General features: G+C 33.8%; 1 protein-coding gene across 5 annotated transcripts in view; it reads right to left on the bottom strand.

Moving 5' to 3' along the window:
* The window catches only part of CNOT2 (CCR4-NOT transcription complex subunit 2), a 109,455-nt gene that overhangs the window by 14,885 nt on the left and 77,179 nt on the right, over positions 1-17,391 (bottom strand). For all 5 annotated transcript variants that reach the window (XR_003121748.1, XM_025401496.1, XM_025401494.1 and 2 more), the window contains 7 exons: positions 10,488-10,635; positions 9,595-9,777; positions 7,215-7,294; positions 4,508-4,633; positions 2,557-2,681; positions 1,505-1,625; positions 1,244-1,400 (listed from right to left, as the gene is read on the bottom strand). Coding sequence is in view for 4 of the 5 variants with exons in the window: in XM_025401496.1 (XP_025257281.1) it covers positions 1,244-1,400; positions 1,505-1,625; positions 2,557-2,681; positions 4,508-4,633; positions 7,215-7,294; positions 9,595-9,777; positions 10,488-10,635 (940 nt within the window). In the remaining variant the exon portion in view is untranslated. The remainder of the gene's footprint in view (positions 1-1,243; positions 1,401-1,504; positions 1,626-2,556; positions 2,682-4,507; positions 4,634-7,214; positions 7,295-9,594; positions 9,778-10,487; positions 10,636-17,391) is intronic.

Genomic DNA, 17,391 nt, shown 5'->3' with positions numbered 1-17,391 from the left:
GAAAAGTTTTGCTTCAAAGGGAAATAAAGAAATGGGAAAGTAACTTACAGAGGAGATTGGATCAAAGGAAGATTTTAAGATGAGAGAAGTAACAATGTATTTCTGTGTTGATGAAAATGACCCAACAAAGTGTGAAAATCTGTTGTTAAGTAGAACGCATGGGTCAATTGCAGTAATAGGGTGGAAGACAAGAATAACGTAGATGTAGATGGCTGTAGGTAGTCAGATTTGGTGGCTAGATTGTGCTAAATGTGCTCTTCTAATTGCTTCCAACTTTCTTAGGACAGTAAAAGTAAAAAGCAAGGTCATCATTTGATAGTAAGAACAAGGAGAAAAGGTATTAGGGGTGTGCAGAAGTGTGCGTAATTGCGTAAGAGAGAAAAGAGTAAATGGACTAAGCATGCAAGGTATAATTATCCCTGGTAGAATTAAGAGCCTACTTTTGAGGTTCCTGGGTACGAAAATAAAGGAAGCCCAGGCAGTGATACCATGTGTTTTTCTCTAGCAGGGCTCAGTAGCACAGGTCAGGAATGAAATAGGCAGAAACAACCAGTACTGTAGCTTTGGCCATGCAAGTATAACAACATGAGAAAATGGCAAAGTAGTCACGGGATATGTAAATGAACAATTACGACTGACCACAGAATTTCATGGGTAAGAAGGGAGTTGATTACAGAGGAAGAGAGACAGGGATATCGAAGAACAGTTAAAACACAGAAGAATCAATAGATTGAAGGCCCCGGTGGAGTGAAATGATTACAGGAATTACAGTACCAGAAGAAGATAAATAGAAAATAGAAAGTGGAAATCGGAAAGCATGTGAGCACAGATTTTAAAATTGAGAGACTGCAGTTACTAACAATGACTAGGTCAAAAGGATAACTAAAGGAGTGGCTAAAGGATACTACAGGACAAAAATTCCTGGAGGAAAGAAATTCAAGGAGCTGAGATTTCAGGATTGTGGAAGGTGTGTGTATATATATACACATACATACACACACACATATACATACTTGCACACGCACGCACATGCACACACACACACAGACATATAAAATGCCAAATTATAAAAGGAATACTGCAGAGTGCCAGTGATCTAAGAGCTAATATGAAAGGGAATGACCCAGAGAAAAAACAGATTACAATGAGTAGCAGTAGGTGAGATAATTTGATGACATGATATTAAAAACTGGAAGTCTGAAGAGGTATTATATACAGACATGGAAAAACAGAAAAAACTTACTCAGGAGAGTTCAGATTGAGGCCTAATGTTGTTAAGTCACTTCCTAATGCAAGATGTACCATTCCTGGGTCTGTCTCTGCTGCCCTGATAAATGTTAACAGGCCAATCATTCCAAATTGGTCCGTCACCATCCCTTGAGGAATGTTAGTAACCCGACCTGGGTAGAAAAAACACAGTTGCTTTTATTTTCAAGGAAAAGTTAAAAAAAAAAAAAAAAAAAGCATTCTATAACATCTTTGACATAGATTTCTAGAGTCCCACCATCAGGTAACACCTGGATCCCTTTTTTCTGCTGGTTATTATTTTGTGTTGTTGAACTTTTATCTCCAGGGAATTTGGGTCCATCTGTACTTGAAGTTGTCTTGCCAGATGTATTCAAATTCTAGCATGAAAAAAATTAAATGTGACATTAAAATTTGTTAAGTATACAAATTAAAGTTCACATATTAATACCTTGCTATTCATTCTTTATTATATTTAAATTGGTAGTAAATTATTACCTGTTTTTCAAGTTCTATAGAAAATTGTTTCCATCATTGTTCCATGGTATACAAATAAATCCTATATCATCCACAGTTGAGTATTTAAAGAAAAAGGAATCAAGGGAAAATATTCTTATTTATCTCAGATCTTCAGTCACAGAAAAAAAAAAAATCTATCTCTTTCTCAGGTCTTTATGCTTTGGGATACACTTGAAGTTACACTCCTCAATGCTTTCATGTAAAAGAGAAACTAAATACAGTACATTACCTAAAATCACCAAAGCTACCTCGAAGATAAGTTAGAACATATAAGCTTTAAAACTTTGTACTTATTCTAATTCTTACCAATCTTCTTTATCAATTATTTTAATAATATATAAACTCCCATCACACACACAGAAAAGCTATTTTCAGTGAAATGTGGAAGAAATAAACATATTTGTTAAGTCAGAAAGAAGAAGCTGAGTTGGCTGAATCAACACAGGTATAAAAATGTGTATAAATTCTTCAAGGAGAAAACTTACTCAAGAAAAACACAGCTCCTTAGAAGGCTATATTATCAAACTTCATGGGATCCAGCTGACAGGGACTACAATAAAAGTCTAAATTAACTCTGAGAAGTTCAACAGAAATTTGCAAACCTATATGAAATAGGAAAAAAATAGGCTATCTTCTAAGTTATAAAGCTTTTCCACATTCTTCAGAAGTTAGATTATTACAGATATCAAGATAAAACAGTTTTGTAACAGTATTTAGTAAGTAACTGTTAATATAAGAGAAATCTGAAGGGAAAAACTACATCACTCACTCACATAGTTCTCAGTTACTTACAGATTTACTGTCATCATTACTTGATGTTGGATCTTTATAGCTGGAGCCTGGTAATGCTGGAAAATCTTCATTGTGTATTGAGAAGTCCTGGGATTGTTCATTTGCTGGTTTTGTTACCATTCCAACTATGTAATGAAAATAATCCGGAGAATTGCAATTGATACTTATGATATTTTGCTACAGATTATAAAGTTAACTTTCCTCATGATAATACACCAAAAGTTTTCTTTTTTTTAATGCTATGAAAGCGTACTTCAAAAAATTAGTATCCAGGGTAACAATGAAGAACTAAATTTTCATTTACTGATTAATAACTCAACATACAAAATAATACAAGGGAAATCAATAGTAATCCTGTACATCTACTGTCATGCGTAGGTGCTTAAAAATTTAATTTGATATTGGATTAATTATTAACAATTTTGGTTTAAAAGCTTGTTTTATTTAAATATTTGACTAGATATAAATACCAGTTAACTGTCAAATACAAATGAACAAAATAAAATTTAAAAGAATATGTCAGTATTCTACTTGAAAGCGACTTACAGAGTGAGCAAATTGCAATCAATTATAAAACAACTCCATATTATTTCAGATTTTCTTGGACTCCATGTTATAGATGTAAAACATGCAAGAACTGGGAAATAATCCTCCCACTATACTTGGCATTAGTCGGGCCCTTATTGGAGAACAATATCCAGTTTGGGGCTCCACAATTCAAGAACGATATGGAGAAACTAGAGATGGTCCAAGGAGAGCAACGGGAATGATTAAAGGGATGAAAAAATGGACCTATGAGGAAAGGTTAAAAACATTAGAGTCTGAACTGAGAATCAAGTAGCTAGGTACTCAACTTCCAGGGCAGATCATTTTTTTTTTTTTAATTTTGGGGAGACTAATTTGGAAACTTTAGAATATAAACAATACATTTTTCCCTTCTTCATATACTGTTATTTGTATTCATATCTGAATAGCACAGAAATCTTTCTTGGTTGAAAATGTGATCAAATATTAATTCTATCTTAAAATAATGGATGAACTGATTCTTTTAAATTCACCGTTTTGTTACTGGTCTCTATCAGGTTTTCCCAAAAGAAAAAAACTATGTGATAAAAACAGTATAGCCACATTGCTGTCACAGAATTTTCATGCCCAAATTGTTACACTGTTATTGCATATGTTTCCCCTCCTTTATTTCTGTTTATCCCTGATTAGCCAAATCTCTTATTAGAGACAGTGAAAAAGGGTGATGAAGGATATTAATGGAGACCAAGAGTCTGCATAAGCTATACACGACCCATGAGCAATGGTTTTCAACAGGGGACAATTTTTTTTCCCCAGGTGACATCTGCCAATGTCTGAAAACATTTGTGTCTGTCACAATAGAGGCTGTGGGGGTTGGAAACAGAGAGTGCTACTGGCATCTTGTAGGCCCAGGCCAGGAATGTTGCTTAGCATTCTATATAAACACCACAGCCCCCCAGATCTCCTCTCTACAAAGAATTACCTGGCCCAAATGTCAACAGTGTGGAGGTTGAGAAACCTTGGCTCAGAAAAACATCTTCAATGTATAGTCAGTCATTATTAATCACCAGGAATATATTCTTTTGAAAAAATGTGTGATCAATTAAGGAGAGAAAAGGCAGACCATAAAAATAAATCACCTAAGGTAAACTAAGGCAGGGATAACAGAAGAAAATAACTTCTGAATACCAATGAGGACTTCCTCTTGGGTTTTTGTACAAAGTTTTCCCATTTAACTTTGCTACCATGGTATTCTGGGAAGAAAAATCACTTTTAATATATCAATTCTGAAAAAATTACACTAACCTGATTAAAAAATGCAAACATATACGTATACACAAACATATGTATATGTACATGTAAATGCATGTGTGTGTGCACATACAGTGGAAACTTCCCACTGGTCATCATTAAAAAGCTTAATTACCATAAGGAGCTCTTCCAGCCAAGGGGTTTATTAATGGAGTTGGGTTACCACTTCCTTCCCTTCTGTTTCGGTCTGCTAATGCTGGGAAATCTGAAAGGTCCAATCCTGTCACATTTTCACTTCCGTCTAAATAATAAGAAAGAACACTGGTTACTGATTCTACAAATATTTTTAAGAGACTATAAAAACCAACTATAATATAATTAGAAATGATTGTGCTTTCTTCCTAAATAATGCACGGCACTGTACAAGGTGTATGTAGCTGCTCAAAAGATACTTGCAGATTGATTTCATGTCAAAGAATTTCATGAACAATTTAGCAAAGCAATACGCAACCAGCATAATAAAAACCCCCAAATCCTAGAGATATAACAAAGAGAAGAAAAAGCATATATTTCCCCCGTGGAAGATGGTAACCTAAAATTATAGCTTGTGAGCTAACAAGAGGGAGATTGTTACGATATAACTGGTCTTTTCATTATGCTCAGATGGAGGTTGTATCTAGAATGCTTGAAGCTTCGGTTACACACAAATGGTGACAATGATAGTGCCTCCTGCAAATGGCCAGAAAGATAGCTGAGACACAGGCAGTGACGCAGAAGCCCTGAGGACTTCCACCTGTAATTGACTGCGTTCATATACAAATGTGTGTGCACACGGGTGCGGTACAAAAGGGTAGCAGTAGGGTTCCCATATATGGTAAATGGGTTGGAAATATAGAAATATGATACAAAGCCCAGAAGTTTATATTACCTATTACACAGTAGGCGCTCAATAAATATATATAGAATAAATTAAATGTATTTTTGTTCATTTTAAGTTAAAACAATCAGCTGGCTTCCCTTAAAAATTAAAATTTAACCCAACTTCTCTACTTTGTCTATTTTAATCATCTCAATTTCTTAACTTTTTAGTATTCTTATAACCTTGTGTTCTTAATTTTTGAAGAAAACTTTCTACCTTCCTTTTAGCCTGCACTATAGCTTTTCTTTAATTTTTGTTTCACCATTTTCAGTTTATTTTGCCATTTCCCAATTAATTTTTAGTTTTCTCCAAATTTCACAATTGTAAGAATCTCAAACAGCAAATGTTATCTCAAGATTACTTTGTTGACAGAAAAACAACAGACACCATTAATTTATTAACATTCAAAGACAGGTGACAATTTCAAATTACAAGGGTAAAGGATAAATCATTCATACCTGCTGTTTACAAAAACTGCAGTTTATAAATTTATTTCTGCAGTTTAAGAACTTCGAATTAAAAAATTATCATTAAGACAATAGAAATTAACAATTTCTATCCTGCTTCAACTTATAATTTCTCAAATTCTTTGATTATAAATTAATTATACATTTTGAATATATATTAACTTTTAATACATATCTTTAGGTCCTCCAAGATGGAATTTAAATTTGCCATATATTATTTGAGACTATGTTTTAACCTAAAAAAGTTAATCAACCCCCAATCTATATTTTTAGGAAAGAACTGGGCATTTTCCTAGCATAAAATACGCTTAGTTAAAACAGAATTTAAAAAATAATTCTCGTTTTACAGCACTGTATAAAACCATAATGCAGAATCTAAGATGGCACTGTCAGACATCTTTACTTGTTACTTTACGTCACATTTAGGAAAAAAAAACTACAACTAAATTACCATATGCAGATGCAGCCTGATTTCAAAGACATTAAAGTATGAAGAAATGTACATTTTAGAAACAATGGAATATACTATTTCATTCTACATCTTGAACACAAGCTACCACTTACAAATGCTAAAATTTGGAATCTTTTTTCAAAGCTTTTAATCTTGTGTGATTAATCTGTGCTGCTGAGCATACATTAACATTTAGAAATTAAAAGCTCATAGCTACAAATGACATTTCCTTATTAAATCTTCTCTCCCCTCTACAAGCGCTCCATTTCAGTGAGCATTCTTTTACCTTTCACTTCCTTTACACTTAATTCTCTCCCAATTATGCTGTTCATTTTTGCTCCTATGATCATAACATCCTTTATTTCCTTTCTCAGGAAAGGGTCAGTAGGGTGGAGAGGGTAAAACCTAAAGCAAAATAGCAACAAAGCTTCCTGTTCTCTTCTATCTGAAGCAGTTGATAAAAGAAATAAATCAAAAGACTGCAGGAATTTTTTACTGTCAAAATCAGAGTTGGTTTTCCATGTAACTAAATTTTATATATAAAACTGGATCAACAATTCATAAAGGTTAAATGCCAACATTAGTATTATTAAAACTATTAAGAAAAAATGTAAGTGTTCTATACAATTTTAAAGGTTCTCTTCAATTTGGATCTCCATAGCCAGAATGTCATACCACCCAACGTAGTCTAAGCTATAGTTCGTACAGTTGCAGGGCTGAGGACAGTAAAAGCTATGAAGCAAAATACTTTGAGGCATAAATACGAACTAAGTTAATGTGTAGGCGCTCTCTAGGTGTTAAGGAAATAATCCTGATGTTATAACACAAATTACTATGTTACCATGCCAAGTAAAAAATATATATATTTACATATCTCTCAACTATTCACTGTATTGAATTCTATTCCTATTTCTCACTGAATTAAAATCTACCATCTAGCACAATAAAAAATCCTACAGTATTTAAAGGCCAGTGTGTTGAATTGTTTTATATTTCATAAATCTATCATATTTTTTGTAGGGTACTAGCTCCAGAATACGCTTACCTGTTCCATTAAAAATGTTACTTGATAAGGAGTTATTCATTCCAAATGCCTGATTCCTGTTCATTCCAAATCCAGACATACTGGGTACATAGAAAATAGTTTTAGATATACAGTAAGAACACTAACTTTCAGATGAAGAAAAACAGAAGTGTATATTTTTGGTCTCTTCATATAAAATAACAATATGTTTCAAAACCAACACTAGTATTATTTTTCTGAATCTATTCTTTATCTTTACTTGAAAACTTCTCTAAAGTCCTTCCATGAACAAATGAGAACCAGAACATTTTAGGCAGATTAGTTAAAAAACAAAATCTCAAGAATTTATTGAGGAACAGAGAACCTTGAGGAAAACAGATTCAGGGCACATTTTGTGTACTTGAAGAGTCAACTTACTGGATACCTGAATTACCTAACCTCAAAAATATGCAGGTTAGTGTTAAGATTATTCTTGCTAAATAGTTGTTTTTCTTCTTTATTGGTAAAAGCTTGCAATTATTACTTTTCATAATAGATCATCTCTCATACAGTATCCATCTTTCCCAACTAGAATATAAACTCCTCATGGACAGAGTTTATGTCATACTCCTCCCATGTCAAACTCCTCCCTGCGTCCTCTGCCCTTTAGTGTTCAGGAAGACATAACAGACATTCAATAAATATATAGTTGACCTGAACAGAATGGTGCGTTTTAAAACTGAATTCAGTGCTCAAAAATACATCATTCTTATCTAAATATAGTTTTATCTTTCATATACTTAAAAGAAAACACAGTCTATGGTGTCCCTAATTTTAAACTAACGCACAACTGGTATTTCGTAAATAGTTACAAATGCCTCCCTCCCTTTTTTGTAAAAGACTAAGCATGTGAAGAAAAAAAAAAATAAGGCTGAACTCGGAGCAAGGCCAAATAATTAAGAGTGTCAATAGGAATTGTTAATGCAGATTCTATAGTGAAACCACATGTCTTTAACGTCATATATTCTTCTGATAAAAGGCACTTAGTGTATCAATGTTGTAAGTGGGGTTAATCTGTATGAAGATGACAGGCGTTTTTGGGTTTTGACTAAATCTATAAACCTATAATGAAACAATTTTTGGATAAAACATGCAGCTGACAAAACAACAAACACTCTAGAGAAGAGCCAGAAAGTCAATGGAAATTTTTGTTTAATAGCATATTAGAATTGCTGATGCTATTACAGGTACCATCAAACATGGAATAAGTGCTCAGAGATGAAAACAATTTATAATAAATACAATCTGCCAATAGTAGAAATAAGCAGGGTTTTAGAGATCCATGTTACATTGACAATTTAAGCAAAGTATATTTTAAAAACAGAATGTGAAACAATACTGAAAGGCAAAATTTTAAATATACATTCAATGCCCAATATTATGAGAATGCACAAAGATAGGATAAAGTTACGATAAAGATATAAGGTTAGAAAGCTATCAAGGAGATGAGAATTTTGATAACCTTTCACAAATAACTTTTTTAAAATTTAAAAGAGCAGTAAAATTATAGATATCTAAATAAAAGCAAAACCCGGAGTTTATGGAATGAAGATTAAACAGTAAATGTGCTAAACCTCTTTTAATTCAGATTTTACTAGACAGAAGAAAGTGAACCAAATAGGTATGATAATAACAACTAGATCAAGGTCATTTTGCCCCTACATTTCTCCATTTAAAAAATATACATACACATGTAGGCAATCAAGCTTAAATACCACTTTTGCAAGAAAGTGTTGTATTTCAGACATAATTCTCATACAAATTACCCAAACAGCTTGAAAATCCTAACAAAACGAGTAACTCCTCTTATTTGCAAAGTATATGCAAGACTATGCAAAGAGAAGTGAAAAAGTACAAAACCCATCTTTTTGTTTTGAATCCCTAAACATGATACCGTTTTCAAATACTATAGATGTGATCTTAAAAAGTCTTTGGTTGGTAAGTCTCCAATGCACAAAACCAAATCTTACTTGAGAAGGTATTCAAAGTATAACTAAAGTAAAGTAGTAACAGTCACACATGTCTCCAGTTCTATTCATAAGCCTAGAACTCTTACCACACAGGTAATCAACTTATTTTATAAAGAGAGGACATATCAACTAAAATTTGCCTGGTGGTGAATCCAAGAACAATCCTTTTCTAACAACAACAACAACAAAAAGTTTTAATGTGCTTTCCAAAATCAACCTGATTTTCAAGAAAACGTAGTTTTGTGATGGTAACAGAATCTTTGGACATAAATGTATGATGAAACACACTTATTAAAGAGAAGCCACACCTCAAGAACAAAGTGAAAATATGAAAAGGCAAATCTGAGTATACCCAGAAAGACAATTATACACAGTATCAATAAACATCTTACCTGTTCACAGTAAAAGGCTGTCGAGAAGGCTGCTGCTTTGGCATACATATTATGCTTGGCGAGCTTCTGTTGGGGCTACCTAACCCTGAACTGCTCATGCTATTTGTCCTGCTAGGAATTCCAATGCCCTGACCAACCTGGGAGTGGTTCATCATATTCCTAGGATTCATAGGCAAAATACCCCTGAAAAAGAAGTCCATTATACTAAATAAGCTCTCTACAATCACTCATTAAAATTCTCTATAAATAATCAATTGGTCCAACCCTAGAATCTCAAATATACTTTCAAATTGCAGTTCTAATTTTTATTAATTCTTTAGTCATTCTAGCTCTTTGAAAAGAAAAAGTAAATAAACAAGAAAGGGCAAATTATAGTGCAACTGACATGGTATCTAAGATGAGAGAACTACTGGTGTGACTGTGACATAAAATAAAACGTATTTCACACACATATTTAGAATAATTTCATTTCAAAGGCATATCGTTTTATCCTCTGCATACTAAATGTATAGTCTATGTCATCTGTTTTACTTTATGCTCATTAGAGCAATGGATGCGTGGTGAGGGAGCAATGATCACAATCATCTGGGGAGGAATTTTAAATTGCACATATTTCTTTGAGGAAGACAGATGCCTTTTGAAAAAGCTCCCCAGGAAGTGATTAACCCTTGATATCCACCCCACTGACAACCAGTATGAGAGCTGCAGTATAAAAACCACTTGTATTGTACTTAACAATTTGCACTGAAATAAAAAGAGCATAGGTATTTTCTTCCTCAGTGAAAGGCACTGAACCAGAAAATCAAATAATTAATTACCTTATTAAAAAATTAAAAGTTTGCTTACTCTACCAAGATACATTCTGAAAAATATTCTGGTCCATTAATAAATACCTGCTTGGAGATGGAGGCGTATGAAGTGACATTGTTGGTACCCCTGTTGTTGGCGTGACGTGGCTCGGTAACTGAGTGCCTTGTGATAAGCTGCGATTTAACTGAGGGGTATTGTTGCTCATCCCCCTCATTGGAAGGCCTAGTGCACCTAATAAAAAAATTCAGAAGAAGGAAATTCATTGCCATCAGGAATGAAATTGTTATCCATCTTCTGGAGTTGGCAATTTAAGACACTTTTAATGACCTAACATAGTACGCAAATTTTAAATCGATATATTTGATTCATTCCAAATAAACTCTGATTTTAACAAAAAAATATGTTCTAGTCTGAAATTTAATATTATGAATGGATATTTCTTTCATATTCCTATTTTTCATATTTCAATTTCATTATAAAGTATATCAATGACTAACAAATAAGTTACAATATTATGAATAGATATTGCTCTAAAATTTTCTTAAAGGCCTATTTGCACATATGTACATGTGTACATACAAAGAGGCCATTATGAAATTTTGCAATCATGTGTTTTTATGTCTTTATTCACAACTAATGTATACAGAAAGACATTTAACCCCACTTTGCTGAAGTAGTTTTAATTTTATGTGATCCTTTAAAAATATATTTTAGAAAAAGCCAATTTACTATTTATACGTATTTCTCAACATTACTATTTTTACAACCCCAACATAAAATGCCAGCAACTGTTAAAAAAACTCAAACTGATATACCTATAAAAGACAAAATTTTAAAACATTTAAAAAGATGTCAAAATATAATGGCCCTATATTTATCTAGTACCCCTGGAGCCAGGTGTGGTGATGGACTATACATTCTAATAGGTTTATTTATTTTTTTAAAGACTACTAAGAGTTTTATCATTCCAATACAAAACAAAACAAAACAAAACACTTTGGATAAATTATTTTTAAAAAAATGTATATTTCCTGAGTTTTCATTCAGCTTATAGGAATTATATATTTTTTTAATAATCCAGGATAATTATCATAGATAGCATATGTTTATTTTGTTTCCTTTTATGCTTCAAAGTCAAGAAGTACAGCTATCACTTACGCTGTCATATCTGTCTACGAATTCCTCCTCCTTTCCTCTATCTTCCTGACCTACACTTTTTAGTGCTTTCTATTTCTAGTCTGCTTCATCAACCAAACTTATTCTGAACTAGAGATTAGATAAAAGGGATAAGATAGAGTGAGAGCTAATCAGTAAATAGATGACTTCAGTGCTAGGGACTTAAGGTGATTTTATCTTTTGGCATAATAATGTTTCACCTTCTAACCTAGGGATAGGAGTGGTTAGTGAGTATCTCACTGATTGTTATCTTAAATTTGGCAGCCTGTATCTCAGCTTGTAGCCTAACTTTGCCTCTCAACTGAATGAATCCAATCAATCTAATTCAATATAGCTAATATATTCTACGTATATACTTTTCACTCAAGTTTCATGAAGACCCAAGCTTGGTTCTGCCTTTCTGTAAGATACTTTAAGGGAACTGGCTTAGATTACATGTACACTGTTATGTATGTCTACAATCACCGTAAGCTTTGTGACTATGAGAATGCCACTAGCTGTAGCCACTTTCTCTGAATCTGGGACAAAATAAGGAAGAATAAGAGATTAAAAATCAGCCTGCTTAAGATTTCTTCTGAAGAAATCTGTCTTTTCCCTCCCTAAAGCACACCATTTTTCTTTAAGGCTTTCTAGGTGTGCTCATAACCATCAACATGATACTTTTCACATCATTCATTCAACAAACATTTAATGAATGCCTACTATGTAACAAGCATTGTGCTAGCTGCTGGGGATACAGCAGTGAACACAACAGAAAAGGCCCCTACCCTCAGGGAGCTTACATCCTACTCCCTAAACATGCTGTCCTGAAGTCAGCTATAGCTGCAAATTTTCCTCAGGAATGTTTCTCACAGTTACTGACCACCAAGATAATGTCAAACAATTTTAGAGCCGGAAGAGATCTTAAAGATCACCTAGTTCCCATTTCCCAGACAGATAAGGAAACTGAGCCTCATATAAGTTAACTGACTTCTCCATGGCAACACAAAGAACTAGGACTAGAATTTAGATCTCTTAGCTCCTTAATAGCAGCACTACGGGAGCCCAACAGAACTCCTGATTAGCACCCCTGTGAGTGCCTACTAATTGCAACACCTCTAATGTATTTTCCCACTGCTTTCAACCTTTTTTCTAAATCTCCACGTCTTGCTCTCTTCCCTCCATTTTCTTTCTCTCTCATCTTCATACCTATCAGTTTTCTTTCTTGTTTTACTTTTCCTTTACTTTTCACCCTCTCTACACATTCACCACCATAAACAAACATACATTTTTCAAAAATCTAGTGCCCCTTTGGCCCCCTTTTAATAATCGTTGAGCCCTACAAAAGGCTCACTGAGATTTGACTCCTTCAAGTCTCCACATATATATTATTCTATGCTGTATCATAAAAATTTATAATTTCAGGAATATTTTAGAGATTGGAAATTATCTGAACATCAGCAAAAAAAATCTGGAGAAGAAAACAAGAATGGTAAGGCTCTTTGGTCAATTAGGGATTGGCATCCTTGAATTGATTTTAGTGCTAAAACTGGACAGAGACCGTATGGAATAAAGTAACTTACTTTCAGTGTTTAATTTTAGCTTTCGAAAATTAATCTTCACAAAAACAGCTAACAATTTCAAAAAGTCTAAGTTTCATTTTGTTGAAGTAGTACAAAAAGATCAAAAAAGAGTACATCACTTCAAATTGGATCATCAACCCCTGAATACTCAATAATTGTTACTTTAAATTTATTTTAAAAACTGAATTTCTTTAAAACATAAAGAATTAATGGCACTGGATAGGTATATATAAAGATTTGGTTTTGGGAAACTAAATATACCAAGTCATTAACTTTGAGATGCTTGAGTCAAACTATCACAACTGAATAGGATCAAGGGGGAAAAAAAAATCTAACCTCTCACTAGTATAATTAGAAACAATCAGAGAAAATCATCTCTAAAATATTATGCCAAGAATAGGACATACAGCTGAAAAAAAGAAAAATAGGAAGAACTCAAGGAGTTTCTTGGCATAAAAAAACGAAAACAGGCAAAAATATAAATATGTATAAATGAGTTCTGTATGAGCAGGTGACTGGGGGGACAGTAAAATTAAAATTTATCGGGCACTTCTCAACAAAGCACTATACTACTTCATCTCACCTTCCTTCTTATAATCATCTTATAAAGAGGGTTATAACCTTTTTACAAAGAATAAAAGAACAAATTTTTTAAAAAAGTTTAAAAGGTTATAATTCTGAGTCAAATTTTTCTTTCAATCTAACAACTGATAATTACAAATAATACAATATTAGGAGGACTATATGAACACATTCTAAATAGATTCCTGCCTCTTATCTGGCAGGGTGTTAGACAGTCAAAACAAATTCTTTATTGATCATTTTTCAGAAACTCTTAAAAAGAATATGATCTAAGAAATTATTCCATTAATTATTTTCACTGCACAAACTTTTTAACAGTACATCCCTTAAACACTTATGGCAAAATATGTCATTCTTTATTCAATATTTTACTAGAAACAAAAAATACTAAGTTACATGAAAAAAATAAAATCATAGCAACCAAATCCCTGAATATTCATACTTAAAGTCCTCTAAAATCTTTATGGGGGTAGGAGAGAGTAGTCCTTAACTGATGCCTCAAAGTGTCCCCTTTTCCATTTGCAAAGCAGCCAGCTTCCTCTAGGAACTCACTGGCATGCCTATACTAAAAAGGGCAACAGTTCTAAATGGTGCTCTATCTCAATGGCTTCTTACCTTCAACCTGTCTTGCACTTAGCTGGTTAATGATCCCTGTAAAATGATTTCCTTATGCAATTTTCTTCATTAAATTGAAAGTATTTTAGAATAGAAAAGACTCCAGAGATTATCCAAGTAGGTTACAGATCAAGAACTCACTCTAGGCATTAAGTGACTTGCTCAAGATCACAAGTAATGAGGCATAAAGACAATGATCCAATTTCTTGACTCCTATTTCAATGTCCTTTTTGCAACCAATATCATTTTCCATTTTTTAATGGTAGTTAATAATGTTTGCATCATCCAGGGAACTTTTATGTCTGGGTCTCCTCTCCAGCCATTGTGATTTTGGGCAATCATGTCAGTGAAATTTTAAAAATTCCCTAGGTGTTTCTATGGGTGCAGTCAGGGTTGAGAACCACTGTTCTATAGTATTAAAATTCTCTCAAGACCCAAAGATGTTTTCTAACCTTAACGGACATTTTACTGTTTACATACTACATATCTGATTTATAATCTTCTTTCTTCTTTCTCTATTCCTTTCCTCAAATCTGTCCTTTACTACTCATACCTAACTCCTCACCAAGAATACTTTCCCTTCTCTTGTTCTAGAGATACAAAAGACTACTTAAAAATAAATAAGTGCTATGACCAAGGTGTTTACATGCAGTAGACACGAAGTGTTTGAGTGCTTGTAAGAACTAACTCAGACTTGGGAATAGAGTGAGTCTGGGAGCAGAAAAATTTTCCTGGAGGGGATAGAAGATAGTATATGAATTAAACAACATATGAGACTTAGCCAGGTGTCTGGTGGTGGCAGTGGTGGGGAGCCAGGTGGGTATAAATGTTACAATAGTTCTGTCTGAGAGAATGACAAGATATATGAAAATAAGGACAAGTTATACACCTGAAGGAGGAACACGCTTTGCCTTCTATGTGCTAAGAATGCATGAGACAAGAAACATGGATGGAGCTAAGTGGCTTCAACAGCTATAAGAAGTGGCTGCTGTGCTCAAATCAGCTGAGAGTCTCAACATCTGGCTGGATCTTTAGAGGAATGCCACAGACTCTTTACCTGTGGAACAGCTGTGTGGATCTCCCAAGTACACTCTACATTCCTCAACCTAAATTTCTGCTCTAGATTAGTGGCACTCATTCACAAAGGTTTGCAGGTCTGAAAGCTTAGAAATCATTCTTGATCCCTTTCTTTCACTCCTACATCATCCAGTCGCATTAGCTCTATCTACAAAATGTCCCAAATCTGATCACTTCTCAACACCTCCACTAGTCCAAGTCATCCTATTTTTTTTTCCCTGGACTACTGCAGGAGTAGTAACATTCCCTCTCTCTCTCGCTCCATAAAAACAGGACATTTGTTATTTGCCATATTCTTACTTATATCTTGAAATAATACCTCATTCATTGTAGGTACCCAATAAATACATAATTATTAGAATGAATACATTCTATCACAATGTCTTAATTCAATAGATTCTTGGCATCTGTGGATTTAACACTGGTAGCTTCTACTATGTACAAATGGCTTTCTAGGGTCATGGCATTCAGGTTTCAAAGAAACTGATGTTTTCAGCTCATGTTCACATAGTTACTCTTACAAAGTAATATAATCCTGGCTCTACTACTTACTATCCGTGTAACCCTGAGCAAATTCCTTAACCTCTTATGGAGCTGTTGTGAAGGTTAAATGAGTTAATTCACATAAATACTTAAAACTGCATCTGATACACAGTAAATAATACTCAGTAAATATTAGCTCTCTCTGTGTATGAGACATACCTACGGAAAGAAAGCCAACAGGTGGTACCAAAAGTGAAGATAAAATAAGATAGTCTAATGAAGTGATAGTTTTCGCCAAAAAACCAAAAACAGATGTTTTATGGTGGAAAATGTTATTCTATAGCTGTGTTCTTAAACTTGGAAAGTAGCAATGATCTTGAAATAAATCTCTCAGAAATGTGAAGACTGTACTTCTTGCTGAAATCAGTATTAATAGCCTAACAGGTTTCTCCTGTCTTGATATAGTAGGCCATTCCTAAATCTATCCCATGCTGTGGATGTTATTCCCACTGCTAAAATAAGTTTACTCACAGTGTGTTCAATGCCAATCTCAAATATAATCTCATCAGTAAATTCTTTTCCTAATCATTTTCCAAGATACGTGATTACTCCTGCCTTTGAAATATCCAAATAGTCTACAGCTGTACCATCCTGAATGTGCCCTATCTCATCTGAAATATCCAAATAACCTTGAACTTCTTACTCTACTACATAGTAAAATCATTTGTGTACTTATCCTACTAGATTATATGAGACTGCCTCTTGTTGATCATGCATTCAATATTTACTGAGTGCTTGTCATAGGCAAAGTACTGAGGATACAAAGGCAATGAAGACATGCAACAAATAATGCAGCAACACCACAGCAGTAGGTACACTATGCAGAGATGGCATAAATGAGATGATCTCTTCTACTACACATCTGCAGTATCTAGCATGGCAGAACATGTATGGTAGGGACCCAATAAGTATTTGTCAACTTTAGTTCCTACCACCTTTTTGAAGCTTTTCCATACCACTATAGATAACTTTTTTTTTTTTTTTTGGTTCTCCTCAAGGAGAATGGGAATGGTATAGACAGACTTTGCTCCCTAAAAGTCTGTCTACACCATTCTGCACATGGTATCTTTAATCTATGTGTTAGCATGATAGGCGGTTATTTAATATTTTACATATAAATATGTCCTATGTTCCCCAACTATAAAACACGTGTTCGAGAGAGCAAGAAATCCCAGAGCACTCCGTACTTATTACTAAGCATTTAGTATCTGTTCAATGGTCCTACAATTTCCTAAAGCAACCAAAATATGTCATGCACCTATTTAAATAGCTGATAGCATCACTTCTGAACCACCCCACCTGTGCTCTGGGTTCTCTATGAAGCAAACAGCTTTCACATAGGTGTTCTTAAAGCAGGAGGCTAAAGAAATGTCTGCTGGAAGCATGAGACTATGTCATTGTTCTCAAGCTAGGAGTCCAGAACTTAGAAAGA

This window comes from Theropithecus gelada, chromosome 11 (assembly GCF_003255815.1).
Source record: "Theropithecus gelada isolate Dixy chromosome 11, Tgel_1.0, whole genome shotgun sequence".
NCBI classification, from domain to species: Eukaryota; Metazoa; Chordata; class Mammalia; order Primates; family Cercopithecidae; genus Theropithecus; species Theropithecus gelada.
The sequence above is the reverse complement of the archived record's forward strand: the minus strand, read 5'-3'. Positions and strand labels throughout refer to the sequence as shown.